Source organism: Panthera leo, chromosome B3, assembly GCF_018350215.1.
Source record: "Panthera leo isolate Ple1 chromosome B3, P.leo_Ple1_pat1.1, whole genome shotgun sequence".
In the NCBI taxonomy this organism is placed as follows: domain Eukaryota; kingdom Metazoa; phylum Chordata; class Mammalia; order Carnivora; family Felidae; genus Panthera; species Panthera leo.
The window spans coordinates 53,569,998-53,591,028 of record NC_056684.1 but is presented as its reverse complement, the minus strand read 5'-3'; the positions used below and the strand labels follow the sequence as shown (position 1 = coordinate 53,591,028).

Below are 21,031 nucleotides of genomic sequence, written 5' to 3'. Positions count from 1 at the left end.
TTCAAATGCACATATAATAGATACATTGCTCTGCCTTTGCTTTTTTCATGCCATGTATCTAGGTTATCTTTCGTCAGTATACACAGAGCTTTCTTTTATTTAGCTGCATAATATTCCAATGTGTGGACACATCATTATGAACATTGTCTGTTTATAAACTTTGCCTATTTTTCTTTTAGGTTGTTGGACTTTGTCCCTAATTTTTAGTATTTTTTATACATATGTAAATACACAGAGAGAGAGAGAGAAGCTGTCCTTGCTTTGCATAGCAAGCAGTGTGGGACCATAGAAATGACTGTGAGCTGGAACCACGCAATTTTGATAATCAATGGGGGAAATCACAATTGTTTTAGAGCCTTTGAAGTTTTTTGTCAAAATATTAAAAATTCTGTCACTTACAAAAGCAAACAGAAATGAAAAAAAGTAAAATATTTATTTAGTACACTGTAATTTAAAACATTAGAGATATTGAGATTTAAGTGTTTTATTTCTTTTAACTCATATCACATTACACTTATAAATTAACTCAAGAAGAATCGAGAGCCTTGTATCTGCTTCATTGGACTGTCTGCATAGTCTGTATATATTCATATGTCAGTTACACATTTTTAAATTATGGGGGCTTTAAAAATTTATTTTAATATTTAGTAAGCTCTTCTCATTGCTCTTCTTTCCCAAAGTTTTCTTATTCTTCTTCCCTCCTCCTCCCACTAATATAAACTTCAGAATCTATCTGGCCAGTTCCAGGAAAAAAACCTGTTAGTCTCTGTTATGGGATGAATTGTGTCCTCCTCAAAATTCAAATGCTTAAGTCCTAAACCCCAGTACCTCACCATATGACTGTATTTGGAGACTGGGCCTTCAAAGAGGTAAATCAGGTAAAATGAGGTCATGTGGGTAGGCCTTAATCCAATAGGACTGGTGTCCTTTTAAGAAGCAGAGATTAAGGTACAGACAACACACAAAAGGAGGGCTGACCACATGAGGACACAGTGAGAAGGCGGCCATCTGCAAGCCAAGGAGAAAGGCCTCAGAAGAAACCAAATTTGCCAAACCTTGATCTTGGACTTCAAACCTCCAGCGTTGTGAGAAGATAAACTTTTGCTGAGTCGCTCAGTCTGTGGTAATTTGGTATGGCAGCTGGAGCAAACTAAAATAGTCCTTTTTTTTTTTTTTTTTCATATCACCCTACATTTATAAATTAACTCAGGAAGAATGGAGAGCTTTATGACAGTGAATCTTCCTATCCCAAAACATGACATTTCTTCCATTTGTTCATGGGATGAGATTAGTCTCTATAATGTCAGGTTTTAGAAACACTATATCTGCTCGATATAAGCAAATACTGTGAAAGTTTTCTTATTTCTATATAATTAGAATTAGTTCTGTGAAGCTTTGTGAAAGTATCTTGGATGAGCCATCAACAGATTTCTGCAGAATTGGAAAGATCTCTGCAGGCTTCACAAGTCAATGGTTTCCTCTTCTGTTACAGTGACAAACTTTTTTCCTGAGACGTGGTGGCTCTACAGTGCTATACTTCCTCTGTCACTCTAAACCAAACCTGGTTTAGGAGAACTTCTAGCTCCAGCCTTTCCCTTCCCTAATTCCTTCACTGACCATGAATGAGCACAGTCTGTGCAATCCTAATCATTGTCTAAAAGGTTATGCGTGTGCACACATGTTTTTGTATGTATTGGGGAGGGGATGCTGGGTACATGGCAATGCTTGCTCAGATAGGAATTTTCTGAACCTTCTCTTTCTGCTTCCTTCAGCATTCATGCACTCCTCTGCCTCAGCCCTGCTTATGGCACCTCCTACACAGACTGAGCCCTGTCTTGCTGGGAGTGTATATTTATGCTAATGCCTGAGCTCAATCCCTTTTCTTTTCTTGATGCACCTCTGTGAGTTTCCATGGCTCTAATGGTCTTAGATGTTTTTGGCAGCATTTAAAATATGGAATTTGTGGTTTTCTCAGCCTTTTAGCGTCCCTGAAAATGTAGTCGGGGCTTTTGTTGAATCTTACTACTCTCAGAGGTTTCCAAGGGGAAAAAATGGGAAATTACAAAGATGCTAAAAGTGGACACCACATTCCTACTACATGTCCTAAGTCCAACTTCTTTGTAAGGAGCCTTTTCTTACATGGTATGATATGTGAATTGCAATAAATGACATAAGAAATTATTGTCCAAAGCATATTCTGAACTATTTATTTAAGCTCTTTTTCCAACGGGAATACTTTGGAGCCAGTTCCTCTTTCCACCTCGTATATACTCAGAGAAAGCAAGCTAATTTCAATAGTAGCCTAAAAAGCAGATAAAATTAACCAATCAAGTCTACTGCAAAAGGTTGCAAAAATATACTTTAAGGCAAAAATAAATGCTTTGAAAAACATATCACAATTTCCCGAGCCTTGAGAATAAACTCAAACTTTAGGCAAATGTCTACTACCAACCTTGCTGTCCATCTGGCATGGTCACAATGATGGGCTGACCTATCCCACTGGTCGGGATGGAGTGCAAGTTTCCAAGCTGGATGCCATCTGTAACTATTGTGATGACTTGCTGGCCCCCCGAGCTAACTACTTGCTGAATTGCACCATCCACAGATTCTGCGGTAACTACCTCCTCCGTAGCCACTACTGGAACAAAATATATATGTAAAGATCAGTGAGCATATACAAAAGTACAGATAGAAGTTTATTTTTCTTTGCTACTTTGGCTTTCCCTGTTCTCTTACACAGAAACACTGTTACATGGTTTTTCTTAAAGGCAGTCTCCAGTGGTGCTGTGCATACCTATATTAACAACAGACTACAAGCCCCACAATTTATAACTAAATGAGTTCTGACTATGCATATGTATATTTAAATAAGTAATATCTCTTCATTTAGTTATATGAGGCACAAAATTTATAAAATCGTCTGAGGTCACAGATATAACAAAGGTTATGCTTGCTTAATAAAATTCTACAATCCAAAAGAGAATTTTGTATGTGGTTATACTCCATTTACGTTTACGTATGAGATGATATGCATTTCCATATTCAAAGAAACATGGAAATTTGTATTTTTCAAGTAAACAGAATAAGCATTATTCCCTTTCTGGATTGTGTGAGCAAGGGTTGCCTTGGTAGCAATGGCCTACAGATCTAGTACTGCATGACAGTAAATAATACAATACGTTAACATTTATGTAAGTAAAATCCAACACTATGTTCTTAATAGAGGCTCAGAGAGGATTCTGACATCTGAAAGCAGCACCCCTGGCCTTGCTTGGGTAAAGAAATCACACGTTAATGCTGCTAAAATCCTTTCCCACAGGTAATCCTATGCCCAACTACTGATCCCAAACAACATACACAGGAACATTCATAGCAGCTTTACTCACAATAGTCAAAAACTTGAAACCAACCAGATATCCATCAAAAGCAGAATGGATAAAAAGACTGTGGTAGATTCATGCACTGGAATACTACACAGCAATTAAAATGACTAAATGCAAAACATGGATAAATATGACAAAAACCATGCTCAGTGATATAAATCAGATGCAAAATATATACTGTGGAATTTAAGAAACAACAGATGAACATAGGGGAAGGAAAAAACAAAAAAAAAGAGAGGGAGGCAAACCATAAGAGACTCCTAACTTGAAGGATCAAACTGAGGGTTGCCGGAGAGAGGTGGGTGGGGGATGGGCTAGATGGGGGGATGGGTAATAAGAAGGGCACTTATGATGAGCATTGGGTGTTGTATGTAAGTGATGAATCACTAAATTCCACTTCTCAAACCAGCATTACACTATCTGGTAACTAACTAGAATTTAAATTAAAACTTGAAACATGAAAAAAATAAAAATTAAAGTTAAATGAGAAAAGAGCAGAGCCCAAATTAGGACAACTGCCTGGTACACAATCTTAAGAAGAGAATTTTCCAGGAAAGGAATATTTGATGAAGGGTTATATATATTTATCATAAGGAAGGATACTCCATAAAGCTACAGACTTTATCTTATGTTTTTCATACATGCAAGGCTCTGTGACTTTAATCTTATGGGATCCAAGGGGATTGTTTTTTTTTCCTTTATGCTTGGAATGCTCCTTTTTGGTTATTGTTTTTTAATGAAGCAGATGTACAATGTGTGATTGAGGCAGAAATAGAGCCCATGATTTGAGATTTTTCTCAGTCATTTTGACATCAGCAAATGTTAAAGTATAGCTTCCTTGACAGTCTAGGAAGAGGCACTACATACATTAAAAGTTGAAAATTTCCTTTACCACTGGAGCATGTTAGACATGTTGAGTCCCACACTGACCTTACAAGTCCCTACCTGTGGCCACAATAATTGGTACAATCCACCACGAACCTGGAGTAGAACCCAGGGTTCTGGCTTTGAAGTCTGAGCGGCCAAGCCCACACTCCTCCCCTGCTTTGGATTTTGTGCTGTGTGGCCTTCCGGATTACTGCACTGGACCAGTGTGTAGGGTGCACCAGCCAGGCCAGCAGGCCACATCCCCAGGTCTGTGGGGTGTGCAGCACCATCCTACTGCCACAACGAGGGAAAGGTGGTGTGAGAGAGGGAAAACTGCCTGCCGTGCTCACTTTTTTAGGTCTCGATTTCCTTACGGAGCCACTGCGGGCATGTAATAAAACTTTGGGTTTTTTTCTCCTTTTAATCGTTCTCATATAAATTTAATTCTTACTCCAACTGGAAGACCCTAAGGGGTAGAAAAGAATTTTCCCCTCCCTTCTCCTACATGGTATTTTAAGTTCATCAAAATATACAATACTACTTTAAGACTGATGATCCCCAGAGGGGAAATAGATTGGGGCACAGCAAAATGGGTAAAGGGGGTCAGTTTTATAGTGATGGGTGGTAACTAGCCTTTTGGCAGTGATCACTCTGTGGTGTTTACAGATGTTGAACTATAATGTTGTACACTTGCAGCATTTATAAAGTTATATCCCAGTATTACCTCAATAATAAAAAAAATAGGTAATACTGTTTTAAAACTCAATAACACAGTTTGGATCAGTCTTTTTTTTTTTTTACTTTTTTTTTAAAATGTTGATTTATTTTTGAGAGAGAGAGAGAAACAGGAGCACGAGTAGGGGAGGGGCAGAGAGAGGGAGACACAGAATCAGAAGCAGGCTCCAGGCTGTCAGCACCTGTCAGCACAGCGCCTGACACGGGGCTCAAACCCACAAACTGTGAGATCATGACCTAAGCTGAAGTCGGACACTTAACTGACTGAGCCACCCAGGCGCCCCTGGATCAGTCTTTATAGATTCTAAGAGTTGCTCAAAAAGCTCTGACAAACCTAAGGCTAAGGCTATACTATGCAAAAAGAGTAACGATTCACATTATGTGGCTATCAAGCAACTGAAATGTGGCGGTCTGAAGTGAGATGCTACTGTTAGTATGAAATTCACGCTGAATCTCAAAGGCAGTATGAAAAAAAGAAAGTAATATATCTTACTAATAATTTTTATTGATTTCTTATAGAAATATTTTGGATATTTTGGGTTAAATAAAATATATTATTTAAAAAACAAAAAATATATATTGTGTACTTCCCATTTTTGAACTAAACAGTGATTACACAGGAGTAGTCACTTTGAGATAATTCAATAAACTGTAAACTTATGATATATGCACTTTTCTGTATGCATATTACATTTCAATAGAGAAGCATCAAAAGGAAAAATGACACTAATGGATTACAACACAATGAATCTTTAAAAATCCGTTTCTCCTTCATGAAAAAGGAGAGAAAGGGAGAAAGAAGAAATATCTTGATAGAAGAATGACATCTAATTAACAAAACAAGAAAAATTATCATTGTAACCTCCAATGTAATAATTGACTCAACCAAGGGTCACTAACGGATGTTAAAACCACTGAAATGTTCTGAGAAACAAGATATTCATATGTTCTCAAAGTATCACACCGAAGATTAGTAAGAGGAAAATGTGCCTATAAGGACCTGGCAGTAACCACTCTCACCAAGTGGTCATTATCAGGATGGCCTGACATGTACCTCCTGACATGATGCAATGGGAGATTACAAAATATCACTTGTGTTCTTCCTGGAAATGTTTGACCTGCATCTACTTATTAAGAAACAAATGAATCCGGAATGTGAATGATCTTCCAGACAATGGGCATAGACTCTACAAGGATTTCAATGTCAAAAAGAAAATGGAGGGGCACCTGGCTGGCTCAGGTGGTTGTTCAGGTCATGAACTTGTGGTGAGTAATTTCGAGTCCCAAGTCGAGCTCTGTGCTGACAGCTCAGAGCCTGGAACCTACTTCAGATTCTGTGTCTCCTTATCTCTCTGCCCCTGTCCCACTAGCGTTCTGTCTCTGTCTCTCTCTCTCAAAAATAAACAAACATTAAAAAAAAAAAAAGAAAGAAAAGGGAGGCAGCAGGACTGTCCTAGGTTTGGGGAGAATAAAGAGACACAACAACCAAATACAATATGTGAACTTTGGATCCTGGAGGAAAATAAACAAATACTTACAAAGGACATTTTGAGGACAACTGAGAAAACTTGAATGTGGACCGCATGTCAGATAATGTTACTACATTAATGTTGATGTTTTTAGGAAATATAATGGAGCTATGAATATGTAGCAGGCTATCCTTGTTCTTGGGAGATATATGATGAAGTATTTAAAGGTGAAGTGTCATGATATCTGCAGCCTACTTTCAGATAATGTGGTAAAATAAAAGTGTGTGTGTGTGTGTGTGTGTGTGTGTGTGTGTGTGTGTGTACACATGCAGGTGTGGCAAGATTTTAACAGTTGGTGAGTACAGGTGAAAGATACAAAGTTTATCCCCCAATTTTTCTATGGGTTTGAAAACTGTCAACCTAAAAACTGTTCTAACGTAACTAATTCTGAAAAGAGAAATCACATAAAAACTATTCCTTAACGATACAGGGTTTTTTCATGTATTATTTGAGGCAACACTTTATAAAAAGAGTAATTAAATAAAACCATTCTCTTCTGAAGTCGTGTTACCTACCATTCAGATGCAGAGTTGCTCTAAAACATGCTAAGTTGCTACCAACTCCCAGTAGAACATCATGGGTTATCAATGAGCTCCTTTTTTAGAAAAGGCAAGGTAAGTTATTGGGACCCCAGTTTTCAAAGATGTACTCATGGCAGGGTGACAGACTTGGCTGCCACCCTGTTACTCTGTTACTTGGTAATCAAGGGTCACGATACAAACTGCAGAAGATAATACTGAAAACACAAAAAACCTTTATGTTTTGAGTTCTCTCATTTTTGTTTCTCTTAAACTATAATTAGGCTTTATCACCAAGCACTTAAGAAAATTTCAGGAAGAGAATTATAAAATGAAATGTAGGCCACAGTAATATATTCAAAAGAACAACTACTAAGGTTTTCAAACACATTAACTATTGCTTTGATTTTTTAAAAAAATATATCCATATGAAAAAGAAATGTTCACTCTGGTTGAATGCTAACTACAAGTAGTAAATGCTTTAAAGCGTAATCATCTCTAAGAAATTTCTGAGATCACACACAATCAAGGCACAATTCAAGAACTTTCATCTTTGCACTATTCGCAATGACTGTCATTAAAATAATAGAGTTCCTCCCTTTCATCTGAAAAGTTTTCTTTTTTAAGTTGTACTATAGTAAGGAATTTAAGAAAAAATTATAAGAAAACCAATTACGTAAGAAGACAAAGTGTCCCTCAGAAACCCTATGAACAACACAATAGTGAAATGTTGAAACATGTAAGAATAAAAGAGAAACCCTAAAAACTTTAAGAGTGTTAATTAAAATACATACAGGGGCACCTGGGTGGCTCAGTTGGTTGAGCATCTGACCTTGGCTCAGGTCATGATCTCACGGTTTGTGACTTTAAGCCCCACATCCGGCTCTCTGCTGTCAGTGCAGAACCCACTTCAGATCCTCTGTCTCCCCACCCCCCACCTCTGCCCCTCCTCCACTTACACTCTCCCAAAAATAAATACATCTAAAAAAAATAAATACATACATACACACACCTCTAAATGTTAAAACACCTCTAAAGGATAAAAAAAATTAGTGTACTATTTACTGGTCTAAATCAAAAGTCAGATTGTTATATACAAAGAGAGCCTAGATAACCTGCAGCATCTTTGAAAATATCTGAGATCTCTTGTTCAACAAAACTTCTTAATTATAACACCATAAAAGCCTAATAAGACAGAGAAAAACCCACTTTTAAGATGTTCTAGGGATTTAAAATTCTACATATAAATATTTCAACACTAGAAACTTATGCTCACTAAAAACATTTCAAAGGTATTGTGCTTACAATTGAACCTGAAATTAAAAACAAAAAAGCAAAACCAAAACAATCTTATAAAGTCCAGTAACTTATCCCTTAAAGCCAATTAATTCACTTTTACAGATCTAGTTTAGGAACAGCAAAAAAAACAATGTGCAAAGGGGACCTGATTCAAATTTCACTCTTAGGAGAAAGGAAGAAAAGAGCCACCAGGTGCATTATACCTCTAGAAAAACATCTTAATAAAAAAGAACAGAAGTTGCTCTAAAGAAAAAAAGAAGGGTGGTCATAGATGTCTATTTAATCAAGAGATTATGTAGTTGGGCTGCAAAAAAGAATAAGGCTAAGCAAAGCAAAATCAATATAGGACCTCACGCTACAGCCAAAAATTAGTGTTTCATGAAAGAGTTTATTTTAAAAGGACCAGACAAACTACACTACAGCTGTAAGGCCTACATCCAACCAATCAAAACTTCCAATTCTACATCCCAAATAATTCTCAAATCTATTTGCTTCTTATCTCTTTGCCAAATCCTAACCCATGCTACCATTATCTCTTCCCCAGCTGACTGCATTAGACTCCTAACTGAACTTCCTTTCAGAGTGTGCCAAAGTAATAATCACTTTAAAGGTCCTTTATTTATTTTTTTTAAGTTTATTGATCCATTCTTAGAGAAAAAGAGAGAGAGAAAGAGAGCATGCAGCATGGAGAGGGGGAAGGGGCAGAGAGAGAAGGAGAAAAAGAATCCCAAGCAGGCTCCATGTTGTCACCACAGAGCCCGACGCAGGGCTCGAACCCACAAACAGTGAGACCATGACCTAGGCCGAAATCAAGAGTCAGATGCTTAACCAATTGAGCCATCTATGTGTCCCAAAAGTCCTTTATAATCTTACTTTCAACCACCAGGAGTTACTCTCCCATTTGCCGGGCTTAGCCACACTGGCCTCTGAAGTCCTCTTACAAGCTCTTTCCTGCCTCAAAAGCTTTACATATGTCCTCTTCCTCAAATACTCTTCCCCCAATGTTTGCTTACTAATTCCTACTTAATCTTTACTTTAAATATCTCCTTCTAGGAAGATTCTCTGGCCCACCAGACTAGGTTAAAATCCTGCATTCTTTGTATGTACCACTAATGACAGTTATTTTATCTGATTAATATCTTGTTCTACCAAAAGACTACATGTTCCATAAAGGTTGGGATTGTATCTGATTGTTTACCATTTTCTCTCTAGCACCAAGCAGAGTAATGAGGTCAAAAGAGATGTTCAACAAAAACCTGTTCAATGCATGAATAAATATTTTCTCATTAAAAATGAATGGCTGTTTATAAACAACAAGTGGAAATTTGAGCACAAAAACAGTTTTCAGTGTCCATCACAAAACATGATCTATCCCTCCATGAATTTTTATTGTTTGTACATTTTTGTTTTGTTTTAAAGCAGAGAGAAAGAGGGAGTGAGGATGTGAGTTGCCTGAAGTTTTGATTTTTTTAATAGAAAATACCTATAAGAGTGGCCTGTAAGCTTTGGTAGAAAGACAGGATAATATAGCTGCCTCTGCTTATTAATAAATACAGCATACTACATGGCAGTGGTTTTCTTCATGGGGCAAAAGGCAGCTGCAACCTCCAAAAGAAAACCTTTTCACTTTTTTGTATCTTCATTTTGGAATAATTTCCAAAATGGAATGAACTGGAATGGAGTTCTTATCTACCTAAATCCCTAAATCCCCATCCATTAAAGAAGGACAGAGGAGCAAAACACTCCTCTGCTTCAACAGACACACCTCAGGAGTAAAAGCAAGAATGGTGATGCTTTTGTTTGATATAAGACAAAATGATAATCACAGAAATAGTTATTCCTATCACAAGCCAAATTATACACATTCTAGAAGAGACAAGTCCACTGATACCAAAAAACTGCAGTATATTATAGTTGTCACAGACATACATACAACTTGGGAATCAATCAGACCCTGAGCACAGAACTTTTTTACCACTTAATGACCATGCTGTTTAGGGCAAAATTATTTAATCTCATGAATCTCAGTTTCATCATATATAAAATACAAGCACTACTTTATTTCCCAGATCCTAACTAGGATGTCCTTGAAAAAAAGTACACATAAACATTTCCTAAAATCGAGATGAGTCTGACAATTGATGTTAAAAGAAATTGAACAGTCAAGAAATAATTAGCCTGAGCATGTAGAAATTGAGTGGTGAGAAGATATTTCTTTATCTGATTTCACACCTCAGCTGAGTTATTTACACTGGTGGCAATGTACTCACCCGAACTTTAACTTAATTCAAGCTCTTAAAATATCTTCAGAAAGATTCCACTATGATGTAGCATTAAAATGAAAAACTACTGCACTCAGAAGATTGTATGCCACATGCAATAAAAGTCAACTGAAATTCCTAATCTCTCAGACTAGACCATATATAACATTTTCAAAAGTAGAAGTTAGAGAAGTTGGTATGACTAACTCATGGAGCCAAATATCTAAGTGTCGAAATTTCAGATGACCTTCAAGAATACCTGCTTAATTTTCAGAGATATATACTTTAAGACAAAACATTTAAAGTTTAACCAAATAGAAACCACCAATGAAATTAATGTTCTTTGCTATGCTTATGCAATGACAAAGATGCTAAGGAGATCTAGGTATAGGCTATAAAAGCAGCATATCAACAGGGATTCTGAAAAATCTTAAGACTCCCAAATAAAAAAGCGTAGATTCAAACACTGATTATGATGCTGAAACTGGAGAATAGATAAATGTTTATTAGCACTAGTTAGTAAAAAAAGAGAGAGAGAGAAGAGAGAGGTAGGTACATTTTTCCCCCTGAAAAAAATACACTTTTCAATCAGAACACCATAATGAGTCAAATCCAGTAATGAAGACCTTCAAGCTTTTGGGTGAGGATTCAATGAGATCATAAGTAAAACATTTACCATGGTGCACAGCATACACAGTAAGCATTCAATGACCTGTTGTTGTTATTTTTATTATTGATCACAATTTGAAAACACACTAATTTAAATAATGAATGACAACAAATTATACCCCCCTACCCTGGCCCCCTGCCTTCACATGGCCATAATCTGAAATCTGCTCACTTTAGCCCTTTATATTATCTTCCTAGCCTTGTAAATATTTGAGTCTCCAACCTTTTAATGTACGCATTTGACTTGTTTTTCTAACCTGGAGTTTCTGAAGAATTGGACAATGGAGCAGATGCTTCAGCTAAGGCAGCTAACGTAGCTAATACTGATGTGGAGGAGTTTCCAAACTGAACAGCTGATACACCTGTTTCATCTACGAGAAAAGAGAAAGTAGATTTAAAAATTTTTTAATTTTAAAGGAGCTTAATTCTGCATTTTTCTGATATTCTATTTTGCTTTATTCAATTCTTAAATGAAGCTTGGATAATAGTTTTGTGAAAAACAAGCTTTGATAGCATTAGTTTTTGAAAGATAATATTGTAGCTCATTTTGCAATATCATCTTTCTTGATATTGTCTCATAAAAATCTTTTTTTGCCAATACAAAAGAAAACCAAGTGACTGATATAATCTTACCCTCATTCTCCAACAGTCCTTTCATAAAAGGAGGAACACCTACTAAAGCATAAAATCCCAACAGCTATCCTATATGCATCTCAATACCTGTTGCCTTGGATGAATTTTCTGAAGATACCAGACCTGTTAGGTTCACCACCCCTCCAGGTCCGATGATAAACTGTGGTGTGGCAGCATGTATCGTCACAGTGTCAGGACTCTCAGGGTTTGTGTTGATTTGGTTCTGCATAGCAATCTAGGGGCCAAATCAACACAGTGTTTTCAGAATTACAACCAGAACATAGGGCACAGATTCTCAATGCAGTACAAACACAAAGGAAATTCTAAAATTTAAGAAGAATCCTATAACACAAATGAAAATCTTTGTATACAGTCTACTGAGAGCGTAGTGGTAAATCAGAGACAGGAATTTACATCCTAATTCCCTGTTAGGTAAAGCAGTAAAATCCCATGAGAAAAGAATATCTGAAAGGCTTTCATAGAACACAGTTGGATATTTTGCTGCCCTGTGGCTATAGAAATTATATTACTTAAATTATTTCCTCTACTATATTCAGCAATATATAACACTATACATACAAAGCATGTCCTTCGCAGGGCACTTGTTATGATGAGCACTGGGTGTTTTACGTAAGTGAATGAATCATTGAATTCTACTCCTGAAACCAATATTGCACTGGATGTTAACTAAATATAATTTAACTAAAAATTTGAAGGGAAAAAATAAATAAATAAAGCATGTCCTCCCCAATTAATTCTTTTCTATCTTCAACCCTGGCCCCCAAATTGCACTCCTAGGAGTAAAAGAATTCCAAGAGGCACCACAAAATCCATCTTCCTGAACATATAACATCTTTTCAGTAGAGTCAGAAGTGTCTTAAAGAAAAGTTCTACTGGGAAGGAGAACAAGAAGATAGGCAAGAGGTTGTGAGTAACGATAATTTACATCAATGTTGTGTAGCTAAAAAAAAGAGAGGCAATACTGGTTATTTAAAAAACCTGTCTCAGGGCGCCTGGGTGGCTCAGTCGGGTAAGCACCCAACTTTAGCTCTGGTTGTGCTCTCAAAAGTTGAGTTCGAGCCCCACGTCGGGTTCTGTGCTGACAGCTCAGAGCCTGAAGCCTGCTTCAGATTCTATGTCTCCTTCTCTCTGCTCCTCCCCCATTTGTGCTTGGTCTCTCTCTCTCTCTCTCTCTCAATCTCTCTTTCAAAAATAAACATGAAAAAAAAAAAAAAAAAACCTTGCCCAAAAGCCATAAGTAACTAGGCTCATAAACAGATTTTTGTTTGAGGATGATGAAAAATAAAAGAAACCAATCAAAATTATAAAGACTGCATCAATTACTCAGAGGGCAATGTTATAGTTGCTAAAGGAAATTTTTAGTGGAAGTTTAACATATTTTGAAAAACCACATTGTATCCAAATATGCAACAAAAATAATTAATATAATAAAATGTCTAGAAGGGGAATTCAGGAACTTAAAAACACAGAAAGTAATCACCTTATTTAATCTTCTAATGTTACATGTAAAGACTATGGTCTCAGAAAAATGAATAGCAATGAACAAAGAGTAAGTGAAAGAGGAAAGGACTGTCCAAAATAACGAAATCCAAAATGAAAAGCTAGAAGCTAAATAGCTCAAATCACCCCAAGACAGAGATCCTTTTATTTTCTCAAATTAAAGCCAAAGGTTACCTGTAATATCTCTGCCAAATCTTCATTCCCGTTGTCTATTGAAATATCAAACGCAGTTTTACAAAATTTACTTTGCGTGTGTACATCAGCACCATATTTGATTAAAAGTTCCACCACCTCTTGATGATTGTGTTCTGTGGCCCAGTGCAGAGCTGTCATCTTCAACATGTCCTTTGCATTAACATCAGCACCATGCTATAAATATATTGCAAAATAAGATATTTCTACAATATGAAATATAAAGAATTCCAAATAGGAAAATACTAGCCACTATGCTTTAAAGCAATAATGTGCTACTAACATGATCGGCTATTTTTTGTGTTGAATAATCTGTATGTTCCACAAATCTCCACACATCTGTCACTTAATCAGTTTTCTATCATGCTAACTTTGCCAACTGTTTTCCTTCTAATTTCTTAAGAGTGCAGCAATGATTTTTTCACTCACCCGGAGGTGAGCATCATGACATAAAATGGCATAAGAAGTGAAGGACTGCTATGAGCACTCCTCCAAAACCCTCTTTAATTCTACTCCCTTATTTATACAGAGATAGCCTCTGCTTTCAAAACCAGTATAATATAAATAATAAAAGGAGCTATCCTTTTATATAAATAAAATATATATAATATATGTATAAAATATATATATAATATATAAATATAAAATATATATATTTATATATAAATAAAATAAAATATATCCTTTATATAAATAAAAAAGGAGCTATCAGGGATGTACTGTCCAATGTGGCAGCCACTACACACATGTGGTTAAGCACATGAAATATGGCTAGTCCCAATCGAAATGTACTAAGTATGTAAACACACACTGGAATTCAAAGACTTAACACCAAAAAAAAAGGATGTAAAATATCTCATTAACAATTTTTACATTGACTTCATGTTGAAATGACAATATTTATATATATGAGGTTGAATAAAATATAATATTAAAATTAGTTTTTACTTTTTTAATGTAGGTAATAGAAAATCTAGAATTACATGTGTTCACATTTGTGGCTTACACATTGTATGTCTTTTGGGTAAGTTGATCTAAAGGCTATAATAAAAATCCTTATTTGTATTATTTATTTGTTAATCATCCAAGCCTTATGTTTCCTTCCATATTTTAACTGTGTCAAGTAAGACAAAGCCATAGTCCCTCATCATAATGGAAACCAAGGTCTCAGAAATCAACTGTCTGACTTAACTAAGAACATACCTAGAGGAAGTTCTTCTTCTCCCACAAAGAAAGCTTTAAGATAATTTTCATTTGATGGAATTACATACAAAAAAAATGAGGTAACATAGAAAAAAAAAAGTAGATATTTAATAAAACTAGTTCCCTTCTCCCTCTTACAAAACCATAAATCCTTTGAAGGCTGACTTTCAAAAGCAAAGTGCAAAAAGAAAACACATACCTTAAGTAAAACCTCTACTATGCTGGCATGGCCCTCAGAAGCTGCCATATGTAATGGCGTTCGGTCCACTTTGGTTCTCGCATCCCTACTTACACCAGCTCGGAGTAGTACTTCTGTGGTGGAGTAATGCCCATACTGTGCTGCCAGATGAAGTGGAGAGGTTCCCAGCTATACCGCAAGAAAAAAAAAATCCACATTTATAATTGTGGTTTGTTTTTTTTTTTTATATTTATTTTTGAGAGAGAGCAAGTGAGAGAGAGAGAGAGAGAGAGAGAGTGTGAGCAGGGGAGGGGCAAAGAGAGAGGGAAACACAGAATCCGAAGCAGGCTCCAGGCTCTGAGCTGCCAGCACAGAGCCCAACACAGGGCTCGAACTCACGGACCACGAGATCATGACCTGAGCCAAAGTCAGGCACTTAACTGACCGAGCCACCCAGGCTCCCCTATAACCGTTTTTTAACACACTTCTATTACTACCTTCTAGTTTATATTTTCTGTTTACATAGCAAACAGATTATATTATCTGTTTACAGAGTAACTCAAAACTCAAGAAAATAATTTATGCTTACCACATATTAGTCCTAGAGGAATTCCCATACATTTCTCAATGAGGAAGAAAAGTCAGTATTTTATTTAATTCAAACTTGCTTTTTTATTTAACAGATAAATAGCATGAACAAAATTAATTGCATCATAAATTAGAGATAATTAGGGTTTGAGAAATTTTTCTAAGTACTGGAATGTTTTCCCCATATCAGTCACACAAAACTAATTTTCATCTATGAAATTCATATCAAATAAATATAATAGTGTAGATTTTGCATTAAATTGTTTTTGAAGCACTTAAAAAAATAAATTTATTAAAGCAACTCAGTGATCTTTTTAAAGAAGTTCATATAATCATTTTTCAAGGGAAAAACCTGCTGAGGTATACTTGCCAAAGGTGAGTCAGGACAGACCCAAAACAGAGCCCAGTTCTCCTGAAACTCTTGCATGTGGTATAGCCACTATAATAACATTAAATTCACAGTATGCAGGGGAAGTAGTAAAATGTAAGTTAGGAAGAACCTTATCAGAGGCATATACTTTAATAGGTGAAAGTCAGAATTAAGTTACACACATTTAGAGGCATAGAAAGTCCCTATTAACTCTGATTACCAAAGGCACTGATGTTCCAAAGAACCAAGATAGTTCACTAGAACATGAAATTTGTTAAGATCACTACTATAATGATAGCAAGTAAGATTTCTGTTAAAGCACTTTCCATGGCAAGCACTATTCAAGAGTTTCTTTGGGGAACATTCTTTTTTTATTTTTATTTTTAGAAAGAGAGAGAGAGCATGCACACGAGTGGGTACAGGGGCAGAGAGGGAAAGAGAATCCCAAGCAGGATTCAGTGTGAATCCAGACGTGGGGCTCAATCCCTCAATCCTGGGATCATGACTTGAGCTGAAATCAAGAGTCAGGCGCTCAACTGACTGAGTCACCCGGGTACCCCAATTTGGGAAGTATTCTTGTAAGTTCAATTGTTGCCTCATAGATCATGTACATGTTCAAATTTACTAGGAACTGCCAAACTCCTCCACAATGTTTATAGCAATTTACACATATCCTCACCAATGTCTGAGACTGCTAAGCTTTTTTTGGCAAATCTGGTAGATATGCAATAGCATTTCATGATTTTACTTTGCATTTGCCCAATTATTAATGTAGTTGAGCATCTTTTCACATTTATTGGTCATTTGAACTTTCTCTTTCATTTGACCGTAACAAGTCATTTGCCCAGTCTTCTTTGCCTTGTGTGTCTTTTTTATTGCTGTCATGGGAATTCATTATGTGTTACTGATACTAACCCTTGTTAAGATCCTTTTGTCTGGGGGTGCCTGGGTGCCTCAGTTGGTTGAATCTGACTCTTGATTTCAGCTCAGGTCATGATCTGACAGTTCGTGGGTTCGAGTCCCACATCAGGCTCCACGCTGACAGTGTGGAGCTTGCTTGGTATTCTCTCTCCCTTTCTCTCTGCTCCTCCCCTACTCCCATGCATGCACCCACTCTATCTCCCTCAAAAATAAACATTAAAAAATTTTTTTTCTAAGATCCTTTTGTCTTGATACACTATAGTATCACTATGATATGTTTAGATATAGATTTGTTTTTTAATTGTTCCTCCTATAGATTAGCTGGGCTACTTGAATCTGAGCTGCTCTCTTTCACCAGTTCTGGAAAAAATCCCACCCATTATCTCTTAAAATTATTTCATCGCTCTTCTCACTATCCTTGTGGATTTTTTATTAGATACATTAGACTTTCGCATACCAGCCTTCATGACTTCTGAGATCTTAAATTTTCTATTTTTCTGTATTCTGGATTTTTTTCATACCTTTCAGTTTATTAACTTTCTCTTTAGCTGTTCCTAATCTATTAAAATCTTATCTAGAGGGGCACCTGGGTGGCTCAGTTGGTTAACTACCTGACTTCAACTCAGATCATGATCTCACGGTTTGTCGGTTCAAGCCCCACGTCAGGCTCTGTGCTGACAGCTTGGAGCTTGAAGCCTGTTTCAGATTCTGTGTCTTCCTCTCTCTCTGCCTCTCCTTCACTCCTACTCTGTCTCTCTCTCTCTCTCTCTCTCTCTCTCTCTCAAAATAAACATTAAAAAATTATTTTAAATAAAAATAAAGAAACAAATAAAGCTCAGGTCATGATCTCACAGTTCGTGAGATAGAGCCCTGCATCAGGCTCCAAGCTAACAGCACAGAGCCTGCTTGGGATTCTTTCTCTTCCTCTCTTTCTCTGCCCCCCTCCTGCTCACATGGGTGCATGCTCGCTCTCTCTCTCTCTCTCTCTCTCTCAAAATAAATAAATAAATAAACTTAAAATCCTTGTCAATCTGCTCTGGTGCTAGTTGTTCCAGTGAGTTATTTTCCAAGTTGCTTTGTGTCCTTGTGCATTTAGTCATTTTTGACTGTTCATTTTCCTTGAAATTTCATTTGTGGATACTGTGATGAAGGCAGGTCCCCCAGGAAGAATATTAATTTGCTTCTTCCAGGAACCTGGGGTAACCTCAATCCAAAGACTATTTTAAATTCATTTTTCAGTGTACAGTTTTTCAGAATGCACAAGAATTTATGAGTTCAGGTGACAAATGTGTCCAGGGATGGCTTGTGACTCCAAATCCTCATCAATAATTTTTTTTCTTTCCATTTGGTGACTTGTTTCAAGTCAGTTCATTTTCCTTGCAGTGCCCTAACAACAGGGCAAGCAAGGGCAGGGACAGAAGTAGGTAGGAAGAGGGAAAGGGCATTTCTGGTTTACTCTTACACAGAAGGTGCATCTCTTTGGGATTCCAGAATTATGAGGAGAGGATTTCTTAGGAGGCTTCTATGAGCAGTCTCAGGTCTCTGTCTCCAGTAACCCATGCCAGTGAGGTGGGCAAACAACAGGCAAATTCACTGAGTTCAGCAAATATTCTTAGGGTCAAAATTCTCTGGATTCTGGTTGTTTGCTTAGTTTTGCAAGTTAATAATTCCTTATTTTCTTTCTAACTCATTAGTGCAGTAAAGAAGATTTTTTTAAACAGTTAATCAAAAAACGCTTTATCTTTTAGAAAGACAAATGCTGAAATATTTATGGATGAAATAAAATATTTCATAGAATTTGCTTTAAAATAATACAGAACAAAAAGTGGATGAAGTTATAGAGGAAACAAGATTCATCATTTTTTGGTATATTTGGTAATTTTTGAAGCTGGCTGAAGGGTATGCAGGGTTGATAGATACTTGAAATATTCCATAATAAAAAATTTTTTGTTTTTAATGAAAAACAAAAAAGAGCATAGGACAAGTATACCAGAAACAACAAAATCAAAAATCTAGAATTTTTAGTTGTTCCCAGTTAGGCAGGTTAATCCAGATTCCTAACCCTTCACACTCCCAAGACCATCTCTTTTGACTTACCCCAGGAATTAAGTACAATTATGGTTTTTATCTTCCTCACAATTGCCTTCTGTAGTTACTAGGAACATGTTCCCATTCCTTTCTTCCTCTTTGATCATGTTTGCAATAGTGTTACAAGTATCAATTGAAATATGAATATATTTCCTTTTTAGGAGCAATTATCACCTTAACCTCAATCTTTATCTGTTATTTTCTGAATTATAAATTCTACCTGTGCCATTTATCAGCTTTAAATTAAATTCCAAGCGCTACATTTTATATTCACCCTAAAATATTGAACTCCATAGTTTAAAAGAAAAACCCTTTTGTAGACAGAATATCTAGATAAGGTTGTCATATATACATGACATAAAGATACAAATCATTTCCTTTAAAAGTCAGCTATAATTCTAAAACTACAAATTTGCAAAAAAAAAAAATTTTTGTTGTATATAAATACAATACTGACTTTATCTGAAAAAACTAAACAGAAGAAGAAAGAAAAAAAAAAAAAGAGTACAACATTAAAATCATTCTTTACCCAGTCTGTAGTAAAAGGAGCTCCATTTGCCATCAAAATACGAACTTCATCATCTTGACCTGCTCGAGCCGCTTCTAAAAGCTTCTTCCCCAAATCTACCAGGGACATCTAAACAAAACAAAGATGAATTTAACATCTCTCTTCATACATTATGACATGATTATTTTTCTTGTATCTTTATTAATACCAATTCTCAAATATCCCTCTAAAAGTTTGTGAAATGGTTAATCTGCAACTACAGATCACACAAAAGCAATTTATATTTGAATTTTTGGAACAGATATTCCCTTTTTCATTAAGTTTTTACCTAGCATAATAAAATTAGTTTGAATTCTCCAAATATAGCTAGTAAACACAGATGAGGTAAGCAGCAGAGAAGGCTTGTCTAATATTTAGGAGTGATAAGAAACTGTTTTCACTGAAGTAGTTGCAGCAATAGTTTTTCATAAAAGTAAACAGAAATAAGGTACAAGATTCTGTCCTCTGTAGTTGATGAAAATTAAAATAAATATATCATAACAGCTTTTTGCAATGGTAAATCAGTAGATGTACTCAGAACGTAAAAATAATACTTTGAATGATTGCACAGTCAATATACATTCAAGTTCTTCCAGAAAAGGACACAATTCACATTCAAAGAAAATGCTGAAAAGAAAGTTGAACAGTATTATCAAAAGACTACATGTCTCACTAAGAACCTAGAAAGTTAAGTATACTTCATATCTTGTATTCAAGATACCTGAAAACACTAATGTCACAGGCCAGAGTTGTAAAAGTGTGTGGGAGTGGGGGTGTGGAGGTAAGTGGGGAGTGTATCTTCTTGAATAAGAAATACTGAAATATATGTTAGGGAACGATCATGAAAGGGTACACAAGTGAAGAAAGATTTGAATGTATCAGAGATGCTCAAATTCAAGAGATGATAGTTTTGAGGAGAAAAAAGGTCCCAAATTCAGAAAGACTATTCAACTGGAAAGCTATTCAATGATATTATATAGTATCCTTGAGGAAAGGCAAACAGGTAGGGTTTGAGGCCTGGGAGGAAGGGAAGATACTGAATCCCTGAGATTTCCACGGGGAAAAATGTGCCCGTGTTATGAATTTGCCTCAATAAGTGAATACCCTTTGAGAATTCAGTAGTCAAGGGGAAAGAAGTTCTAAGAAGGGGATGTCAGGTTGATTAGTGTATTCTAATCTTGTATGAAGAGGTATTATTCAAGAAGGAGGGTAGAGGACTATGTATGTACGTATATATGATGTACGTACATATGTACATACTTACGCGAGAAGGGAGTTGACAGAGCTTAGAGAGGTTATTTATACCAGGAAGGACAGACTTCATTACATAATTAGAAGAGATGTTAGGGAATGTAAAAAGATTGATTAAAAGACGTCCCTTGAAAGAACAGATTTATGCTTACATTACTGTATTTTTTAGTAGATTCTACAACATGAGAATAACCAAACACAGAAGGAGTAAGCAGAAACAGGTACTAATGCTGGGAGGCTTGCACAATGATTAAGTGAGATGAACATGTCCAAAACAG

At 36.1% G+C, this 21,031-nt stretch overlaps 1 protein-coding gene across 7 annotated transcripts in view; it reads right to left on the bottom strand.

Annotated features, from left to right (window-relative positions):
* The window catches only part of GABPB1 (GA binding protein transcription factor subunit beta 1), a 78,682-nt gene that overhangs the window by 10,106 nt on the left and 47,545 nt on the right, over positions 1-21,031 (bottom strand). For 4 of the 7 annotated variants that reach the window (XM_042942055.1, XM_042942052.1, XM_042942053.1 and 1 more), the window contains exons 2-7: positions 19,485-19,592; positions 15,010-15,177; positions 13,590-13,784; positions 11,982-12,129; positions 11,519-11,632; positions 2,453-2,638 (exon numbers count right to left, since the gene is read on the bottom strand). In XM_042942055.1, coding sequence (XP_042797989.1) covers positions 2,453-2,638; positions 11,519-11,632; positions 11,982-12,129; positions 13,590-13,784; positions 15,010-15,177; positions 19,485-19,592 — 919 coding nt within the window. The remainder of the gene's footprint in view (positions 1-2,452; positions 2,639-11,518; positions 11,633-11,981; positions 12,130-13,589; positions 13,785-15,009; positions 15,178-19,484; positions 19,593-21,031) is intronic. The other 3 variants (XM_042942056.1, XM_042942057.1, XM_042942058.1) reach the window with 3 other exon arrangements.